Consider the following 23,051-nt stretch of genomic DNA (forward strand, 5'->3'; position numbering starts at 1 on the left):
AAATTAGTAATATGTTATTTTCTCTTTTAATGAGCTTAAAGTTAATATTATATAAGTATATACCATTAAATTGTTTATTTATGATATTCTATTATATAAAATAAAATTTTTTAATTAAAGTATATCTTACAATAATACAATAATAAAAAGGCACTATAGCGACAAATGAGTGTTCCTTGTTTTTTATACACTTAGATTATAGATTTAATGTCGTAGGAAAAATTGTGCTTGGATTATCTATTATAAGCTTAAGTTTCTTATCTGGCCATTCGAACTCAAGACGTTGCGTCACTTCAATTTTGTCTAAATTTGCATTCTGGAAGGCTTCCATCATACGCGGTATAAGATCATCAGTAATTAATACTTGTATCCAATAACCAATCACACCATAAGGATCATTTTTACTCACAACGGAACCAGTTACGGACTCAGCTACTAGTGTGAGTGCTAAATGTTGAGCTTTGAAAGTGAAATGTCGTCCATGGCGTATACGATCCTTAATAGCTAACAGTAAAAACTTTGCAGCACAAGGAGCTAGTGTTATTTCAATACTATCCAATGATATGCAATCCAATCCTTGCGGCTGATATTCAATAGGACAAGATTTGTCTAAAGAATTACTACTTAAGTTCATTGATGGTAAAAAGCTACCATTTTCATGTTTAATTTGTGAGTCTTGTATTCTGTTATTCTCTTCCAAAGCACATTGCTCGTTAAGGCTGTTGAAATCAATCTCTTGTTTTAAACTTTGTGTTTGTTTAATCTCACGAAATGTAAATGCAGCATTAATACCAGCTAAATCTGATCCCTGTTTCTCTAAATCATCTTGTAAGTTTAGTAATGTTTCTGGAAAAAGTACGAATATACTTTGATTTCGAGCCATGTTAGTAATTAACCATTCACCACCAGTTTGAGGATCTTGACGAAGATAATTTAATACGCCACGGCCATTCCAATGTGACGCTTGCTCAAGTTCTTCGTTTGTTACACCAACAATCTGGCAAAAATCCACAATACCAAATGGAGTTTCAATACTACTGAGTTGGGGATCTTGAGCTATAAGTATACTTTGTATAGATGAATTGCTACCATCCAAACTTCGTCGCCAAGGAATATTGTCTCCTACACACAAACTATTACCAGTTTGAAAGCAATATCGAGCTATTGTTTGTAGAAGAGTTGCTGGCCAAGTTGGAGGTCGCTGATGTGGTCTTCCTTCAGATTGTGCATGAATTTCTGCTTCAGTTTTAAGTAACCGAAATGTAAGCTCGAAACCCATTCCAGACTTATTAATTTCTTCATTTTCACGTACATGCACTCGTCCATCTCCATGCAAGTCACTTAACCCAAAGCTTATGTAGTGCCAGTGTGGTGGAATATCTTTCTCTGGATTACCATTGTTGGAGTACATACTAATGTAGTCTAAGGGATCTTTTCCGCCTAGCCAATATTTTAATACCGTAGTTACTTGTAATGGATTTTTTTGATCGGGATATGTATTTTGCAAATGTTCTATTAGCGCCATTAATCCTGTTGGTGTCTGGTTATTTACTGGAGTGTCATTTGGTTCCATTTTTAAAATTATTTAGTATAAATCAACAACTTCTAATTACAATCAAACAATTTTATTTGAGCCTGCAAAAAAAACCAATACAAACGATCTTCTTCGATCAAATACAGAAAATGTATTCACAATAGATTAAAGTATATAATGGTAATGTGTTCGCAAATCCAATAAATTTTTATTTATATCATTAGTAGATAGCTCGTATGTAGCGCATACTTAAAAATTTTTATATTTATATTCTGTTATTTATTTTAAATTACGTATAAATTTAATAAAAAGATATACGGTTTAAAAATTGAATTTAAAGATTGTTAATAGGTTTTAGAAGCATAATAGATGTATTCTGCGAACCAATATGCGAAATGATCCTTTTGTAGATTTCCGCAATCAGCTGTTTTTTATTTGCACTTAGAAATATAATTGAAATAAAAATCAACCTTTGCTTTTGATGCAATAACAAGTCAAAGGAGAATATAAGTACTTGAGTAATAAATTTTCATTTAAAACAATTAATTTTATTTAATTATTTCACTCTGTTACTATGTATTTCAATACATAGTATATAGTATAGAATACATAGAGGATCGTTTGATTTTATAAGCAATGAACTTCGAAATATAGACCGCGAAACATATAAAAATGTTTTAAGAATGTCTGACGAGACGTTTTAAATGTTTTTGAAGTTCGACGAAGAAGATAAAAATCGTACTAATCTAAATTATTGTGATTTTTTTATTTTTTTATTCTTGTACATAACATAAATATATAATTCATTACCAAAGATTGAAAGAATTGTAATCATAATAATAAAGAACTGATATATTAAAAACAAACAATTTCAAAAAATTCCATATTTTATTTTGTCAAAACACTAATTTTACAAAATATGTATTCGTGTAATAATTATGTTTTAAAATGTTTCAAATACGAACAACGTTGATAAGAATCAAAATTGTGAACGTATATAATTCTGTAACAATTGAAAACAATTGAAAAATCACAGCAGCTGTAACTATATTTTTGTTAATTGTATATTTTTTACACAAAAAAAAGTAAACTTTTGTAACATTTTTGTAAAATGTCACTGCCAAAAGTGACATTTTACTGCCAAAAGTGACATATTAAGGTACATCCACATCAAAGTGAACGCTTGCGAAGGAACGAACATTCGCAGGTAATCGTACCTGCAAAAGTTCGTTCGTTCGCAAGCGTTCGCTTTAGTGTGGATGCACCTTTAAAACCATAATAATCATGCAACCCTAATGACTTGGTGATTTGGACTGCGGAGTCAAGTCACCGTGACTGGGTAGTCATTTTATTTTACTTTCTATCTGTCAGTATCAATTTTTTATTTTGCATTGAAAGCAACAATTGGTGATTGTGACTGCATTGATTGAATACCTGTCATGCTTACGTCTCGCGATAAAACGATTGTACTATTGTTTTTACGATATTTGTTACGATTTCTTTATATATATACATTAAGTGCCTATACATAGGTTTCAATGCAAATTAAGTTCTTAATTTACTCATTAAAAAAATGTCGTCTATTGTAAAGACGATCACAATTCAAGCAACGACGATTTCTCCTCTGATAATTTGTGTTTTAAGGTAGGACACAACCTTCAAGAGATAAGAGTTTTCCGATGCATCTGCGATATTGATGTTAGATTGAATAATTGGTTGATTTATTGCGGAAAGCTGGATTTGTGTAAAGTTATGTGGCGAAGACAAGATCAAACCTATTTCTGGAGATCGAAAATGATCGTGTTGAAATTCCAGCACCTACTCACAACGCAATGTAGACACAGATGGCCTTCTTGCAGAATTACTATATATATTATGTATGTTATATATATATATATATAATGGATTTTATGATTACTTTTATAAAAATTTAAAAATTTGATTCGAGAGTATTTTTAAATTTCTACAATTGAACGATATTTGTTAGGAAGGAAATTACCTTATAAATATAATAGTATAATAAAATGAAAGGCAGAAAATAAGCATCCGAGAGATGTGCGGATAAATAATTGTTCAATAACTGTCTATCTCATCAAAGTACAGCAAAATAGAAGATAAGAATGACATAATTCAATAATTATAAGTCGAGACAATATCTTTTATTTAAAAATTGATTTAAATATTAAGCAATTTATTCAGTTCAACAAATGGTGATTTAAACTTTAAAGTGCCAGTTTCCGATGCTCCATTTATTGGCGCTTGAATCTGAAAAATTTTTTTGACGCATTTAAATGCGCAGATTATTACAATTTTATTGTAAATATTTATATATATATGTTTTTTATTTTTGTATATTTTATAAATTTATTTCCTATTTCTTTCGTAACCAACATTCGTGCATTTTAATAATAATAGTATAAAAGCAAGCTATACCATTCAAAGGTACACATATTTATAAGAATATACGAAGAAGCGAAGTTCTAATATCAAATCCTCTTTAAAGAAAATACAGTAATATTATTATTTTCTAATCTCTTAATTTCAATAAACCTTCCAAGTTTTTTTCCTTATAGCACTATTTTAACATAACATGTATTCCATGCCAACCTATTGATGGTAACTCTTGTAACTTAATTAATATAACGTATTTAATTAATTGAATTATATTTTAATTAATTGAATTTTTGGCGGTTTCGAGTAATGCCAAATACCCATCATCAGTGGTAGTTCACCACTTTTTAAAACCTCTCTATTAAATACAGCAGTTTTTATTAAGTAAAATAGTCACTATCGTAATATTGACGTTAAAATGAAAATTAATATTTCATCCTATCATTAACCAATAAATTCAATAACAGATGGTTTCTTGTTATTGTCGTGCATATCCATATGTAGGAATTTCGTATTTATTTAGCATAAGTGCGGGAACTGAATGAGTCTGCTTTTTCAATATTTACAGAAATGTCAATGTAATTGTTTTGAGTCCTATTTACATCTAGTACAGTTTTTAACTGCTATACATCTCTAAACGAGATGTCGACGCAGCGCAATATATTTCCAGTCTGGGTTCCCGGTAGGGATATTTTCGGCAATTGTGAAGCAGACGAGCTACCCAGAAGGGGAGCTTCTGGAATTCACTCGGAACGCCTAACCAATTTGGGCATATCGTTAACATTATGCAAACTGTTATTCAGTTCTTTCTGTACTGAACTTTTTAATAAAAGATGGGAAGACTCAACGATTATCAGGCATCTGTATGCAATTGGGCCATTCTACACTAAAAGGAAATTCAATTCTCTCACTGAGAAGCATCGTAAAGACATTAATTTTGTGGGAGGTTTATTTACAGGTTATTGCAGATTAAATAACTAAAGATACAAGAATTACACGAATTTCCAGTAAACAGCATTTTAAAGTTCGCCAAAGGTTCCAGGTGGTTTTAAACTCTGAGTTTGCCGATTATATGGTAATACAACGGGCCAATAGGCCTAAGTTAATCTTCTTTGGATCGCCGGGATAACTTAACGTAACCTACAGCATGTCAAAGCAAAGTCCTAATTTTAATACCAACTTTTAGTCGTTTAAATATCTTTTAAAATAATATAGCAGTAGACCAATACTTGTACTTAAATGGTCAAGCAAACTTTATTGTTTAATATTTGTAATTCCGGAAAACCACATTTTCTCAAAGCTTTTAAATTTGTAAGCTTGTAAGAATTTTTTTACTTTTTTCATGCATCGTTTTTCAGAAAGTGACCTCTGAAACGAGTTAACAACTGTTTTTTCAGTAAACATTTATAAATTTATTTATTGATACTCATACGCACTAGAGAATTGAATGAACTATTATACGCAATTTTTTTGGGTTCCCATTTCGCATATTCGATAGATTTTATCAGCATTGACTAATTTAGAACTGGAAGATATTGATGAAAGGAAAGATGATACACTACAGGAGAGCAAATAATTAACGACGTTATTTTTATACGATTGTAGACTGTTGGATCAGATATGTATATCTTGCTGAAAGAAGATTAATGATAAGTAAAAAAATGATAAGTAAAAATAACATTAATATGCTTAAATGTCGATTACCAGAACACTACAGTTGGTAGATATGCGGATAATCGCCACATAATATTAAATAGCTAATCATCAACAGAGCTAAATGAACTTATAAATAAATCTGATTAAGGTAAGCATAGTGTTATAGAACTATAAAAACTGTCTCAACAAACTTCATTCATCAATCTTCATGTTGTCATATTTTGATATTCACATCATGTGAAACTTTTGACATAAAATACGATATCAGCACCCGAATTGAATTGAAAGTTAAGAGGTTTCTGAGTTTTCAAAATTATTTTTAAAATCATATGAATGATTAAAAATCTTTCATATAAAAAAATAATATATATTGGTTAATTTTCTATACAACATTGTTAATGCTAACAATTACAACATATGGAAGACGATCAAAATTTGAATCAACTCGAAAAAATATATATATTAGATTGGCAGAGATATGTAATAAAAATTTTTAAAGAATGAAAGCTGAAGAAACTGAAATATTCGGAAATTCAGAAAATTGTATAAGTTGGATTTCAAGATATAACTATAACATTGTGGATTTAATGGAAACCTTTTGTGAGAAACAGAGTGTTAAACAATGGAGTCTTCCTATAAACTTTTCTATACCACCACAAGGTGGTTTTATAAAATATGCTTCATTTATTTTATAAGAAATAGTTAAAGATTGACAGTCTGCTCTGTACTAAAAATCTTGAATGATTATAAAATATTTTTAATCTCTGGATATTGTTCATAATTTCTATCTTTCGTTAAGTTTTAAGTAGATGAATGTAGAACCTCGACTTATTACTTATTATTTTTTTGTTTAAATTGAAATCATTATTAGTATTGTTTATTTTGATCCCTACTTGCATGTATTCCTATATACAAATATATATTATCAACATTATAAGAACAAATTATATATTTGCAATTGCAATAATAAATTATAGGTGGTTGATGTTGAAAATAATATATTTGAAGATCAATATAATATAAAAATTAAGCAATGACAAAAAAATAAAGATAATATCTGAACGCGCTTAGGATTTAAACATGAACAGTCAGAATCGAATAGAACACGGCTATGTAATATTTTCAAAATTTTTTTAAAAAGTTTAATTAACTATTGACCAATTACCCCATAAAAAAACAAAATTATTATTAAAATTTTTTTGGTCATTAAAACAATAAATTAATAATAAAATTTAAAAAAAACGTTTTAGTGATTCATGGTAACTTCTTATATAAAAAAACAACTTGAAAATTTGAGGGTTTGGTCGATAAAAAAAAGTTTTAAATTATGGAGTTCATATCTACATATAATGTGTCTGTTTCCAGTAGTTATTGCATGTGTTTAGGTTTTATCGACATTGAATACTTTACATAGCCGACATCAAATTTAAAAGGAGAAGTAGTAATAGGGTTGTGTTAACAACTATATTTAAAGAAAATATCGATTATATTTCTACATATATTGATTACCAGAACTTAATCGTTGTATAGTGAATTAACTACTAAATTCATTTACGATTGTAAAAATCGGTATATACATATCAAACATAATAGAAGTAATGAAAAATAAGTTCTCATACCCAATTATGTGTACTATTGGGGGCTAAAATATTCTATTAAGTATTTTCATAGGATTATTCATCCATATTTCATTTGATAGTGATATGGTTGTTTGTTTCCATTACTTGCATCGCCACTTCACGTGGGGTAGTAGCGCTAGATTTCGTGACAATGTGTTTTGTTGTTTTGTTGGTTCGTTTTTGTTGAACTTTGTGATAGTTTGTTGTTTACAACCTACGATTGTGACAATATTAAGTTGTTCATTGATGATTTCTTTCTTATTTCACTTGTGACAACGAAGGCGTAGAGTCGTGTCTGATACATTAGTTGCTAACGTACGCGCAAAAATATTCTCTGAGTTCCTAAACTACAGTATTTTACGAGTATATATTGTATATTTAGAGATAAAAATTTAGAGAATCAAAATCTTTTTTGAAAGAAATAGTTATGGATGCAATTATAATTATTGACTGAAAATAAATTAAACTAAATAAATTAATATCAATTTTTTAGCACACGTGCAGTGTTGATATATCAAATTTAATTATGAAGATACATATATAAGTCATTCAACGTTTTAATTTACATGTGAGATTTATAAGAAAAAAGCTTTTGAAATTGAAAATAAATACTTTATTGCAAACAGTTTTTTTTTGAAATTTTAAGTATAAAAACTGCGTTCTTAACGCAGAAGGGAGTGAATTATTTTTACTACAAATTTTTCTCTGGTTTGATTTGTCATTGTGAAAGTAAATAGTAAATGAAAATACACATAAAATTTATATAAATAATAAAGTGTGAATTATAAGTAATAATGCTAAATTATTAAAAGTGTTTGAGCTTCATGAAAAGTTGTTGTGATAAAACTAGAAAAATACGATTTTAATTATAAAAGTCTACATATTAGGCTTTTGATAATACAAAATTTGAAATTCTATCAAATTAAAAACATTTTGTTAATTATAAATATATTTTATTATAAAATTTTGTAGTTAAATGTTTCAAATGCACATTACGACTGCAGATAAAATAGCGCTTATTAAATACTGTGTATATAATTATTGGACTTAATTCTATATAAGGATAACATCGGTTGTGTATTAGTAATTAAACTATCTGTTAGTTGAATGTGGAACTTCTTAAATCCTTCTTAAATCATTGTAAACGTATTAATGCAAATACAAGACTTTGTTATAAGTTTATTTGGACGACTCTTGCAAAAAATTAACAATCAAAAAAATCATATAATTTTGAAAGAAATGTTTTTGGCGCCTATAGTTTTAAATATCACATATCTAATTTTCTTTGAATTTATTTTAGAGAGTAATACGTGCCTATAAAATGACTGAAAACGAACCATTAAACGAACATGATACTTGTAATGGACAAATTTTACCAACAAATAAAATTAATGGTTTTAAATTATGTACAAATCAAGAACAAGAACAAATAAATGAAAAAGATCAATTTACGGATCATATCGAAGCGCCTTGTTGTCGTGATATACATGGCAAGGAACCTCCAGATGGTGGTATACGAGCTTGGCTTGTTATGCTTAGCGCTTTCCTTTGCAATGGTGTCATTTTTGGAATAATAAATACATATGGTTCTATCCATGCATTACTTACAGATCGTCTAACAGAACAGGGCGATAAAGATGCATCAAGTAAAGCTGGTAAGTTAATAATTATAAAAATAAATTAAGATTAAAGCAAATGCATGGTTTCTAGTGATCCATTTAAGTCTATTTACCCATTAAGTTACTGTATATACATTAAAGGGTTTATTATAATCTAAAGTATTCATTAAAGTCTATCGTGCTTTCTACATAGATTTTCTAAATTTGAACAAGATAAAATGAAAGTAAGTCACTAGTATTTAAAATCAACATACACGGATCAGTGACAATGCAGATGCGATGCACTCTTCTTGTCCTTCACATATTTGCAGCAATAATGATTTAATATAAAATTAAATGATTTCCATGGTTTAGTTTCCATATCTAACCACTCAACAAAGCCACACAAAGACTATAATTTTTATCCACATCTCAATTAGTGTTAGTTTTTTTTTTATTTAAAAATCCTTCTTGGGTACAGATGTCTGCATAATGTTAGCGGCATGCCAGATGCTAGTGATATGCCCAGATCTTTTAGGTGTGTTCGAATGCGTTATTGGGAAAACTTTTATATCTAAATTCAGATTAGAAATATATTGAACTGAGTCGAGATTTTCTTCAAAGATGTGTAACAATCAAAATCAGTTCTAGATGTGAATTAAACTGAATTCAAAAATTATAAAATAGTTTGTTATTATAATTTTGTATCTATTCAGTGTATTATCCAATCCAAACCAAGGTATAGCTTTCATAATATTAACAACTTTTACCAGATATTGTAAACTTAGTAATTAGAAAGCTTTTAATATTTAATTATTACCCATTTTCCAAAGAAGCTATACTATTTAGACTATCTATTTTAGAGCCATCATTTTAAAACAATATAAAAATGTATTTACTGTATAAATAATTAGTATAACTTTCTGTATCATAAATAATGTATTTAAAGTAATAAACTTTAAATTCTAAAATAATACAATAAATCTAATGAAAGTACAATACTTTACTGTATGTTTATTAATTACTACGCATAAATGCTATAAATCTCTTAATCCAAAAAAGTAAATAAAAAACATTATTTCGATTTTTCATATTTACTGAGATACAAAGTAGATATCTAACACATCCTTATACTTAAATTGGTTCAGATATTATAGTTGAAAGATGATTTTTGTAGCTAATATTTTCCTTGACATTTTGTAAACATTTTTATTGTAATAATACTTTTGACTATTCAAATTAATCACTTTTAAGCTAACTGCATGTTATCTCTTTTAAAATGCAGATAGAGGTAGAGGTCTTTTAAATAGCCTTTAGGAAATATTTTCGCAATTATGTGAAACAAGACACAAACACATTGTATATAATAATTAATAAAAATATTTAGTAATTTATTGTTTTAATGACCATTGATCAATAAATATCTAGATTAATATAAATATTTAATTAATTAATAGATATCTATTAATCTAGATTCAAAAATTTTAATATCTAGAAATCGGTAACGATTTATAAATTGTATAAATTAAATTTTATAAATTAAATTTTATCTAATATTCTATTTAAAGATATTGCCAAATATATAAATAATTTATTAATTAATATTTATATATCAAACAATTATAATTTTTCATAAAAATTTGTTTTTTTTACGGGCTAATTGGTCAGTATTTAAATAACAAACTTTTAAAAAAAATTTATTTATTTTTAAAAGATTTTATTTTATCCGATATTTTGACTATAATCTATACCCTGATGATGACTATATATTATAGTCGAAATGTCGGTTAAAATAACATCTTTTAAAAACAAATAACATTTTTTTAAAAAGTTTATTATTTAACTATTGACCAATAAGCCCGTAAAAACAAAATTATTATTAAAAATTTTTAATAAATAATGAATGATGGATATATGGAAATAACTTTTATAATAAAAATATTTACATGCATTCCAATATATTTTTTTACTAACATTAATCTGACATTAATTTATACAATCTATTAGTACGATAAAAATAATTTTAGTATTTAAATGATTGTGCAGAATATTTATATAGATTTTGATAAAATTGTCGGTACACGTTATTTTTATTCTTTAGTGCGTTCAATTATTTTGATTGCTTTACAAAGAATCACTTAGCAGTTATACTTATTTCGAATATATTTAGGAAAAATAAAAATGAACAACATAAAATTCAAGGAATTTATGCATTGATTTGGTTTTAATGAAAACCACATAAACTGAACAAGTGCCCTACAAGTGAATATTTCCAAGAACAAAAATAAATAACGTCTCATAAAAACTATTTGTCAATGCATTCATGACTTTTGTCAAGGTTCTTGTCACCACTATTTTTTTAGTTGCGAAGGCTTAGAGTACCCTTCGTTAATTCAATGAAAATATAAAACTGACAGTACGTATTCATACTGCCAGTTCGCGAAACTTAACCCTAAGAAAATTGTTAGTGTTAGTATAACAAATTTTAAGTAGAAAAACAAATTACTGACCCACTAACTATTGCACTAGTTACAGTTGTGGATTTTACTCCATCATGGAAACCATACAAGTGCTTTTACTATTAATCCGTAGTTATTTGCATTAGTTCCGCGATATGATCAAGCTTTGGTGGAAATTCGAGCACTTTTAAAGTATAAAATACAAATACAGAAAAAATGAGGTATTTTCATCGCAATGCGTTTCGCCATAATATACATACATATGTACTCACACATCGTCTTATAAGAGAAGATTTTTACAACTTTTTGTTATTGTTTATATTTTAGTTGAATACAAATATATATCTATTATTTGAATAATTTCATATTTATATTAAGAGTTAAAATTTAATAAGTTTTAAAATATTTAATTTTCAATAATGTTATTGTAAATGAAGTGACGTCAAAGTGGGATGTGTTTTGTTATGTTTATGCTTCGATTCAATTAGACTTAATTTATTTTATGAATCAAGTAAACAGATCGAATTTCAATTTCAATTATGAGACTTTCATTGTATTATTCCCGTTGAGAAATTGAAGTAATACGAGCAATGTATAATTGATAAATGTCAATAACAGCGAATTAATTTCAATACTTTATAAATTCATATCTTTAAAGTTTATTCTTATAGTATGGTTTACTTTTAATTTGTAATTTTTTTTACATAAAATTATTTTTAAAATATATGCGAATACTTAAACAAATACTTAAACATGCGCTAATAAGAAAACTAAAAGAAAAAAATTAAAAAAAAATATGTGAGTGTATCTTGTGTTTATTCTTTGGCGTACGTTCAAAAGTTTACGGAAGTATTTCGAACGTTTGCTATTCCTTGACATAGACTCATTTCGCATGTTCTTATACTTGCACTGAGTTTATTCTACTAGTAACTAGATCATGGGTAATATGTATAAAAATATTATTTTATCATTATGCGTATTTTAAACACCTATGAATGCAATATCATAGATGGAATTATGAAATATGAAATAATAAATATTTCTTTTTTTTTATACTTTACATACACATATTGTCGAAAGGTTACTAAGTTTATGAAAATTAGAGAAAAGCAATAGAAAAAAATTAAAAAGAAATTTATTCTTAGATATAGATATAAACTAACCTAGAAAATGATGAAGGAAATACAGTCAAACTTCCATAACTATAACTCCTATTATCTATAACTCGAATTAAAAAGGGTGCAACAGGGTTTAGAGAGCAAATTATACACGATTCGAAGTCTCCATAAGTCGAAACTTTTCTTTCCAAAATGGAATTTTGACTGTACTATAGAAAAAACACATGTGAAAACACACAGAAATCCTTAATATCTTAAAAACCGTTTGTCTCAATAATGTTATACATTAATTTTTAGTTTATTAAATATTCGTTAAAATGATATCTAATGTAGGTCGACCTCAAGGTGATTCAAATAAAGTTTTAGATCAATTTTGCGGAAAATGCCAATTTTTGTTAGTTTTTTTTTGCTTATTATATCAATACCTTAATAGTTTATAAATATATTACATTAGTCATTAATAAGCATTTAAATTCTTACTGCAGATGACATCTACTATATTTTGCAATTTTTAAATTTGAGTCATGAACTATTACTTATTATATGATATAATACTTCTGCAAATTTTTTTGCTTTTCCTGTAAGGAACAGTACAGAATAATATAATTTAATTTTATTTAGTCAAAAAACACGTTTTTTTAAATAATTATATGATGAATTTAAATAACACAGTTATTCATTACGGAAACATTTTTTAGGGTGTTTGGCAAAACTTGGAAGTCATTCCTATAAGCACATTCGTTAGAGAAAAGTTCAAGCATATAAAAAAAACTGACAAAATTGCAGTCTTTAAACAAACTATTTAACAGAGGAATCTCCGCTATAGGAGAGTTCGTTATAGAAATGTCAGACTTCAATTTGAATTGTTATGTTAATATTATTATAATATTAAAGCTTTGACGTGAAATCGCCCAACTGCTGGTACTACGACCAGAAGAGTCCTATTTTACCAATTTCACTATTGATTACACAAAGCCCTTTAAAGCTTTGTGAACAGTGAGGGAAATTCTATATGAAACAAGTTTCCTCTGTGCGTTATTAATGTTGGACAGTCACAAAGAGTATGCATAGTATTTACTCATCTTCAAGGCATAATCTGCATTCTGAATTAGCAGATAATCGTAGTTTATGAAGATGATATTTCAGGCCATAATGATCTGTAATGAAACCCGTTATCAACCTTAAATCACATTTTGAGAATTTAGGAATGTTTTTGTAGAAGTACAGTTTTATCAGTGCTTTGCTTTGTCTAAGTCCTGGGAAGTCTTCCCAGTACTCAGTCGCATATGATTTTCCCTCTTCTTAATAATTTGTTTTGTACTGGCCTAGTTTAATCCACAAAAGGGTTCAGTTTTTGATGCAGTTTTGGCTAGCTCATCAGCTTGTTCATGAATTGTTATATTACATGCTTTATAAATTGTTGTATATTTATTTTAAAAGTTTTCAAATTTAATGTTTAAAAAATGAAATTTAACATCTTTATTTTTATACATGTTTTATCTGTCCGGGTTAGATTAGTTTAATTTCTATAACAGTAGCCCAATAGATTTCAGAAGTAATATTCCTTTTCAAAAAATGGAACGACAACAATATTAATAATAATAAGAATAGTTCTAAGTTTATGTTTAGATAATATCTGAAATATAATCATTAAATTTGTTTAAAAAATTGAAGAAAATCAAAAAATATGTTTATATTTATATATATATGTATATTATTAAATATATTTGTATCTACATGCAGACTTTAACTTTATTAAATTAGTAAATTAATTAGAAATTTGAAATATTTGACAAAAGTGGTATTCATATACTATAAATATAGTTTTGCATAGTTGCAGTAAGTTCACTTCGTTTCAAATCTGTAATCTAGTTAAACAGTTATTAAGATATCTTTTTATAGCTGCAGATTTGCTTAGAAAAATATTTGTTTTTTATTAGGTTCTGAACTGCAATGCTTCTTATCAAAGTGTTACACGCTAATCAGAAAAAATCATTAAGAAATGTGTCAGAAAAATAACTTCAACATCAGATGCATTTGTCTATTCAAATATACAAATAATTGTTCTAATTTTTTTCTTTTGTTTGCAAAATTTAAATTATTTAAATTTATTGTTCATGTAAGGTAATTAAATACTTTTGTCTCGACTTTAAAATCGTTTTGTTTTATTGCGCTTAGATATGGAAATTCAACTTCAGTTTGAATCAATTGAGTTTGTGATGCCCCAATAAACTTGCTGTTAATTTGATTAGTTGGTCGGTAGTTTGTTTTTTGTTTTATTCGATCCTAAAGTGCGGTTAAAAGATTAAAGTTACTTTGCTGTCTAGCTTTTTAGTGCATATTTGATTTATGAAGTAAGTCGTTCCTATGAAACCCAAAGCGGCGTTGTCTGTCAATTAACATACTAAGTGGACAGCTGATAGTGTTATGCACACAGTCTTGACAACCACTTGTCATGTATTTAATTAAAATTTTTAGATTTGAATTTTTATATAGGAATAAGCAAATATAGGAATACACCCTTATAAAATCACAAAAAGCCAAAAAAATGGTGTTTTATGAGTGAGAACTACTTTACTTATTGTACAGACTCAACCATCTAAACTTTCATAAGAAATTTAATTATTTTTTGCTAATAAATTAAATAAATAAATTATATGTGCAATAACAAAATAAATAAAAAAATACTTTCAAGAAAACTATTTTCTTCAGCAATGTAAAATATTGAATATTGAATATAATACTAATATATATATTTTTCAACTTTTTAAATTGTTTGCATTAAAGTAAAGATTTTTATAATGTTAATTTTTTTTGTCTCAAATGACACGTCTTATGACGAAAAGAAACTATTTAAAAGTTATAAGAGTTCAAATAGAAATGTAAAGACAACAATAAACATTTTAGTTAATTTTTTGAAGTTTGGATGACCATACCCTGTTTCGAGTATTGCCGAATACTCGTCATCAGTGGTCTTAGGAATTATTCGAATTTTTTAATTAGTTTATAGTCCATATATAATTTGTTTGGATTACTAGTGCCAAGCTTAAAACTAGTACCTAGCAAATTAGAAGCGATGACTAATCGTATTTTTAAAGCAGTATGCTTAAAAGCATAATATACAACAGGAAAAGTATATTATACAAGTATAGTAATAAAATCTGTTCCACCTAGGATTAAAAGGATTAAATAATAGTAATAAAATATATTAATAATATAATAATACTATATATGTATATGCTCAAGCGCATATTTTATTATAGTGAACTTGTATTTCTACGTTAAAAATTCTTTAATCATTGACTGAGAACAAAATACTTTTTATTCCAAAGACCGCACATATATTTGTTACTGCCCAAAACTTTTTGCGTCACATTATCATTTCATTTTTTCTTGACATATTGATAATATTGTTAGAAAAGCTTACAATAGGCAAATCCTATATACTACTATACATATATGCAAATAAATTTCGGTAGCAAATACACAAATTCACCAAAATCACTTAATTAGACACAATTTTGACGCCACTAAATCACACTGTCTATGATTTAAGTAAAGTTTTTTCAATCTTAAAGTTTTTTCTTCAATCTTATAAGTTGTTTCAAAGCTATAAGAACTTTAAAACTAAGCTAACTTATTTGAATAAATTTACACTGATCTACATTTTTGGAAATGTCTATAACACTAGAACATATGTCTATTAACCATTGCGATTCAGAAAGGAGGTTATGTCAGCAGATATTCTCAAGAGACAGCGCTGCTACTAGCTTGCGATTATCAGTAAGTTACCATTATCCTTATCTGTCATCCATCAAAAAGTCAGGAAATTCAAAGCAATTGATATTATAAAGGTAAGCAAAATCCTAATCTCTACGTGAGTTACACGAAGTACGTTTTTACAGTGATAACGCAAAAGTACTTATTTAAATATTACTAATAATTATGTGTTTTGTACGAAAACACCTAGTAATGATAATATGGATAGATTTCACAAAAAGCTTATGATTTTCAAAAATCTTAAAAAAGATAAAGTCACATCTAAAATACGCAATAACACGAATGTTTTCTCGTTTGCTTTGATCACGTTTACTTTATATAATAGGCATATGAAACAGTTCCTAACTAACCACTTTGAAGTTTGATTGTGAAATTAATAATCGATCCTGTATTGAAAAAATTTATTGAAAATACAAACAAATATATTTAAAAATGTATTTTGTATTGTAGAAAATTGTAACTCATTGTACAAATAACTAACTAAATGTGATAAGAGACTCATATTGAAAGTAAATTTTTAGTCACCAAAGTGAAAGAATATGAATGATTTTTAATTTGAGCAGGCAAATTTAAATCGATGCTTTCATACATTTAAAAAATGACTTTTGCGATAACAAAAAGATGACGTCAGGATTTCTATAGGAGACCATAATAAATTAAATATAGCAAAAATTTGAAAAATTTTAACATATTTTTATTAAAAAAATAAAAAGGTCGATGAGCGACCTCTAAACATTATCTGATTAGTCTAAAACTTCACATTTAGTAGTTTTTTGAGTATTTGAATAAATTTAGGGGGTGGAATCTAAAATTTGAATACATTCGTAAATAACGGCCACCCTAATGTATATATATAAAACGGACCAATAGGACCAATAAGATGCTGTTTCGCTTTTTTTTATGATTATGATTGTTAACATATATTTTTAAACTCTGATATTTTAGGTGATAGCATTGATAATAGTGTGATAGTATTATGGTAATTAATACATAATTAAGATGTTTGCCTAAGCGGACATTTTGGTTATTGATAACAAAATCTCGTGTTAATACAAATTTGATTATTATTGACGTATATTAAAATTTTAATTATTAAGCTTGTAACATACCACAACAGGAAACGTTTAAAAGTAATATTTTTATTCAAAGAAATATTGAAAAAATGTTTCATATCGACAGAAAATATTAATAAAAATCTTAATATAGAACTAAAAAATATAAGAAACATTTTTAAAAAATTTTTAAAATCGGTGTATGTTAGATACGCCAATAGGAAATAGAAATATTAAAAATGCACTAGTCAACATGAAAACACTTTGTTATATATAGTAATAGTCTTGAAGTTTAGTTAAAGTACTACCAATAATTGATGGTTGAAGACATTAACAAAACTCTAATTATTTTAAGAGACATAAAAATAGAGTAAGAATGATCTCTGATGCCCATATATACTAATGGTTCCCACAAAAAATTCTAAGTTAGCTAAAATTTTCAATAATTTTTTCCTTAACTGTTAAGCTTCTTTGTGAGTAATACCTGAGTAGAGCTATTATTTTTTCTTTGCAATTAACTTCTCGTAAAGCATAGGGCTAACACAATAGCCTGCATACTCATTATGTTGCCCATCATTTCAAGTGAATCATACGGCGAGAAGTTCAGTGGAGTAATATTGAGCGGTGAGAAGTTCAATGTGTATTATTCTTCTCCAAGTTCTTGATATCAACGACTGCTTTTCAGATTCCATTTTTGGAGCTATTAAGCAGATGTAACTTTTCGCATCTTTGCCATCCTGTTTACATTATGTAGAAAATAATTATGGTTTAGTCGATATATTACCTTCGTGTTCATCATCATTGATATTTTTGGAATAGCATTCATTGCCAAAGTAAATGATGTTGGAGGCATCATCTTTCTACATCAAATGTGTTTCACAAGAACCCGTTATACAACACTCTGTAATGGAACTGTTGATGCACTGCCTTGATTATATTAAGGATTTTCTGAAACTATCTAGACCAAATTCATTGGATAAAATACAGACCTGCATTTGATCTTGTTGTCTTAATGAACTATTTAGCATTTGTATAAAATGCTCAATTACGAGGGTCACTATTTATATTTTCAGCCTAGGAAACACTGATTGTTGTCATCTGACGTTTCCATATGAAAGTTTGGCATTATTAAACATAACCTGCCTTAGACTTTTTGTCAAAATAGCGTTATTTGTGTTATTTACAGTGATTTGTAAATTGAGTGTTCGAGAAAAAATGGAATTAACATGAGAAAATTTTCATGCGATGATTTATTACGAATTTCGACGTGGACGTGGATTATCAAGACAAGAGTGCATCGATCAAGTTACTTCCACATTTGGCGCTAAAACTTTATCCTTTGCCATTGTGAAACGCTGCTACTGGTACAATGATTTTAATCGTGGCCTTAGTTTGCTCACTGACGACATTCGTGAAGGTGGTATAAAATCCGTTGTTGGTAGTTAGTCACAATAATTATTCATTGTTTATGTTTATAATTCTCTGCCTGAACAGAGCTCTCAATTTAATATAGCTGTAAAATTTATCATTATAATTATAATTTTATTGCAATACTGAAAAAGGTTTTTATTATCATGCTCATCTCTATTAATATTAAAAATTTAAGAATTAAATTGGTGAAAAATTTTGTACTAAAGCTGTTAACTTTTTTGGTTTTAGCGCTTGTTGGATCTTTGACTATTGGTACAACATTTTTGTTTTCGCCTATAGCTGGATGTCTAACAGATAAAATTGGTCTGCGATTAACAACTTTGATAGGAGGTTTGTTATCGACAGGAGGACTACTTATATCTTCATTTTGTACCCAAAACATAAGCACCTTATACATATCGTATGGAATAATGTTTGGATTTGGTGCTGCGTTGGCATACACACCTACTTTGGCTATTTTAGGTCATTATTTCAAGCGATACTTAGGAAAAGTGAATGGTTTTGTTACAGCAGGATCAAGCGTTTTTACAATAATACTTCCACCAGCAATGGATTATTTATTAGAAGGGCACGGCTTGGAAATGACACTGCAAGTAATGAGTTTATTATCTTGTTTCGTTATTGTGTGTTCTTTCGTATATAAGCCTTTGCATCCTCCACCGGAGCCTCCAAAACGAAAGCCTGGTCGTTCACGTGTAAGTCTTATGTTACATTCTGTGATAAATGTAAAAATTTGGAAGAGTAAGAAGTACGTTATATGGGCGTTATGTGTGCCATTAGCACTTTTTGGTTACTTTGTACCATATGTTCATATGATGAAATTTGTGAAAAGTGTTTTCCCTGGAAAGAACGAAAATTTACCTGTAATGTGTATAGGCATAACTTCGGGAATTGGCAGGTTAATATTTGGCGTAATAGCTGATTTGCCAGGAGTAAATCGCATCTATTTACAACAGTTGTCACTTGTTTGCATCGGTACAATTACAATGTTGCTTCCACTAGCAAGCTCTTATTTAATACTGATAGTTTTTATTTTAATGATGGGATTATTTGATGGATGTTTTATTTCCTTACTGGGGCCGATAGCATACCAAATATGTGGACCGTCTGGCGCTACGCAAGCTATTGGATTTTTGTTGGGTTTAAGCTCACTGCCGTTAACTATTGGTCCTCCAATTGCTGGAAAAATCTACGACACTACTGGTTCATATAGCATTCCATTTACAATTGCTGGTATACCTCCTTTAATTGGCGCAGGAATGTTGTTTCTGATTCGATTTGTACGAGATGAGCAGGACAGTAAAAATATTCTAAGAATACAAAAAAATGATATAGAGGATATAATTGATGTGCAAGAAAACAGCTGGAATAAAAGTGGTGAGTATTATTTACATTTTATCATATAAAGATATACATTAAGACTGAAAAGTTTTCGGAAATTCTCATTTAAAATTCGCGCGCTGTATATTTTTCGATATTTTAAGTTTATGTAGTTTGGCAGCACTGTCCTTATTTACTATGCCAAAAATGAGCGCGATCTGTCAGACAGTTCGTTTACGGCAGCTGTTGAAACCAGTTCACCTCAGTAGTGCGTTGCGAAATGTCTTCGACGGTCGTACGACCGTCCTGAAAGGCTTTGTACCACTCATAAACTTGAGTTTTCGATAAAACTGATTCCCCATAAGCCTTTTGTAGCATTCGCAACGATTCTGCACACGAAATTTCGTTCGAAACACAAAATTTGATGCAAACTCTTTGTTCAATATTTTTTTCCATTGTTTTTTTCGCAACGCACTACTGAGGTGAACTGGTTTCAACAGCTGCCGTAAACGAACTGTCTGACAGATCGCGCTCATTTTTGGCATAGTAATTGTCCTTAATTGCTGCCAAACTACATAAACTTAAAATATCGAAAAATATACAGCGCGCGAATTTTAAATGAGAATTTCCGAAAACTTTTCGGTCTTAATGTATTATTATTAAAATTTAGAATCCAAGCTTCAAGAATGCCTTATGAATGAACATGGCGTCAACATTGATTCTGCTAATGGAAAAGTATTATCTTCGAATGGCAAGATACGTTCAGACGGTCCAGGTACTAATTCAAATTCTGTTTTTAATCGAATATGCTATGCAGTAAAAAGTCTTAATGTAATTAAAGTACAAAGTTGTGATAATTTTAATAGACAGCTTATAACTAATAAACCAATTTGCTCGGAAACTGCTTTAATTAACAAGGATTGCATGTCTTCTTTAATTACTGCTCAAAATCTTGGTGACAGAGGCTTAAGTAATGAAATAATAGGGGAAAAAAATGTTAGTTATCAAAGTAAACGTCGATATAATTATTCAATTTACTAAGTTCATGAACTTTAATTGCTTGCATGTTTTGCTTTGCTTCCATACACGGGTTATTATTACTGATCTCTTTTAAAACATTTTATCCAGAAGGTTAATTAATGAATTGTGAAGATGCCAATAATTCCATAATATGCGAAATAGTCTTTCAGCTAAACACTTATAGTTACTAACATCTTTAAAATAAATTTCCTTAACTCACCTCGACTTCTTTTGTGTGGCCTGAACGCATTTAGCTGCAAAGATTAAAACATATTAATTTAATTATGTCTCGGGAGAACTTTGAAAAATTATTTCTAATATATACATTTTTTTTAAAACAAGTATATTTAGTATTTGATAGTTTATATAAAATAAAAAATATACAATAGGGTGCTACTGGGTTAAACTGTTTAGAAAAATTTATTTTTGGTGCGGATCTTAATATTTTTTCAAAGGCGATGAGTATGTATTTTATTTTGTATTTTTAAATAAAAACCTTTGTAAATTAATTTAATAATAATGATTTATTCTGCTTTTTTATTTTATATTGCTTTTGTAATATATGCATATATTTTTTTACATAAATAACGAGCTTGTTTACGCTTTATTAACCAATCAATTATATAATATTATTTCAGTTTTCTGTAATAATTTTTAATAAAAACGATTAAAAATAAAATTTTGTTGCTTGACTATTATTGTTTTAATAAAGTAGATATTAATTTTAGAGACAATAATATATTTATATAGCATAAATAATTAAGTTTTTTAAAACTGTAAGTTTGTAGTGCAATTTTATATAAGAAAAGTTCAAATTATTTGCTAAATAAGAGTTTTATTTATTTTACAGAATCAATAAATGATGACCGGGAGTCGTAGTCGCTTAAAATTCTGGCACATGTACTACATTGTAATTAAAATCTTTGTTTGGTCTACCATTAAATTATATATATAAATTTTTATTAATTTTAAGCTTTTTTACATGGATTTATAACTATTTACTTAAATAAAACATTAAGAAATTGAAAAATTCAATTGTAATAATAATATTATCCATTTAAGCATTCCTTAAAATATGTTAATTATTTTGAGTTTTTATTTAACAGAATGTTTATTAAATAAAATTGTAAGAAATTGTCAAATTCAGTTGTACTGTAAACATAGCCTCCATAAAGCATAGCTTACAAAAACAAATATTTTTCTCTTAAATTTCTTACATTTGTTTTTTACTATTAAAACAATTTTTATATATGAACTTTACTTTCATATGAATTTTTTTTTGTGGTTCTAAGATATGCTTTCTTGATTTTTCTTGATGTTTGTCATTAAGGTTCAAACTAATAAGCTTCCCCCAATAATCAATAACTAATAAATTAATAAACTTAAATGGTTCTAAATTATTACTTTCTTTACACTTAATTTAATCCCCTAATCTTTTGAAGGTCAATCAAATATTGTACTTCATAGTAAATAATAATGTTAATCATATTATTATTATACATTCCAATGCCTTACCAAACAACTTGTTTAACGCATTGCTAAGGTATCTCACAATCAGAAATCAAAGTCAGAAACGCACTACTTTAATACAAACTATGACTGCACATGATTGATGTTTGAAAAAATTCTATGAATACGTTTTAATTTTGAAAAGCTGTGGAATCAACTAACTTTGTGTTATTAACCGTAAAATAAAAGTGATTCTCAAATATTTATTTTATTATTGTAATTTGATATTGACACTTAAAAATATGTCAAGAACGTGCATAAATAAAAGTACTGAAATAAATTTTATTTAAAACTGTGTCAGCTTACAGATTAGTTTCTTGGACAGTACTACCTCTTTGAATATTCTCAAAGAGAATATTTGTGGCTTTTTCTATGTATTTTGAGACTACTTAACTAACAGATTTTTTCGCAAAACTCAATTTTCGGCATAATTGGTTTTCTTATTATTTTTTTTCAAAATATAATATCGATCCTGGAATTGAACCTTGTGGTACTTCATTTGTTGCGTATCGTTTACATATCACAGGATAAGAGTTAAATATAATTTTTCCAATGCGTTTTTAT

At 27.8% G+C, this 23,051-nt stretch overlaps 2 protein-coding genes across 5 annotated transcripts; one reads left to right on the forward strand and one right to left on the reverse strand.

The window, feature by feature from the left end:
- Positions 1-130: 130 nt before the first annotated feature.
- LOC119679543 (suppressor of fused homolog) lies at positions 131-1,640 on the reverse strand. Its single transcript, XM_038091958.1, has one exon. It carries the CDS (start codon positions 1,571-1,573, stop codon positions 197-199), a length of 1,377 nt encoding a protein of 458 aa, XP_037947886.1. The 5' UTR covers positions 1,574-1,640; the 3' UTR covers positions 131-196.
- Positions 1,641-7,450: 5,810 nt separating this feature from the next.
- LOC119679542 (monocarboxylate transporter 10) lies at positions 7,451-21,950 on the forward strand. 4 transcript variants are annotated; one of them, XM_038091955.1, is made up of 5 exons: positions 7,451-7,515; positions 8,501-8,855; positions 18,867-20,015; positions 20,629-20,733; positions 21,829-21,950. In XM_038091955.1, exons 2-5 carry the CDS (start codon positions 8,522-8,524, stop codon positions 21,855-21,857), a joined length of 1,617 nt encoding a protein of 538 aa, XP_037947883.1. In that variant the 5' UTR covers positions 7,451-7,515; positions 8,501-8,521; the 3' UTR covers positions 21,858-21,950. The 4 variants fall into 4 exon arrangements, 3 of the variants coding, with proteins under 3 accessions (XP_037947883.1, XP_037947882.1, XP_037947884.1); XR_005252406.1 differs by having other exon boundaries at positions 7,480-7,563; positions 20,637-20,733; XM_038091954.1 differs by having other exon boundaries at positions 7,480-7,563.
- Positions 21,951-23,051: the final 1,101 nt, after the last annotated feature.

The sequence above is a fragment of the Teleopsis dalmanni genome, chromosome 2 (genome assembly GCF_002237135.1).
Source record: "Teleopsis dalmanni isolate 2A chromosome 2, ASM223713v2, whole genome shotgun sequence".
Lineage (NCBI taxonomy): Eukaryota > Metazoa > Arthropoda > Insecta > Diptera > Diopsidae > Teleopsis > Teleopsis dalmanni.

Excerpts from the sequence above, each read along its gene's own strand:
- LOC119679543 (XM_038091958.1), bottom strand. The coding sequence starts at position 1,573 with ATGGAACCAAATGACACTCCAGTAAATAACCAGACACCAACAGGATTA.
- LOC119679542 (XM_038091955.1), top strand. The coding sequence starts at position 8,522 with ATGACTGAAAACGAACCATTAAACGAACATGATACTTGTAATGGACAA. Across the intron at positions 8,856-18,866 it reads AGATGCATCAAGTAAAGCTG|CGCTTGTTGGATCTTTGACT; the intron begins GTAAGTTAATAA and ends TTTTGGTTTTAG. Across the intron at positions 20,734-21,828 it reads GATACGTTCAGACGGTCCAG|AATCAATAAATGATGACCGG; the intron begins GTACTAATTCAA and ends TTTATTTTACAG.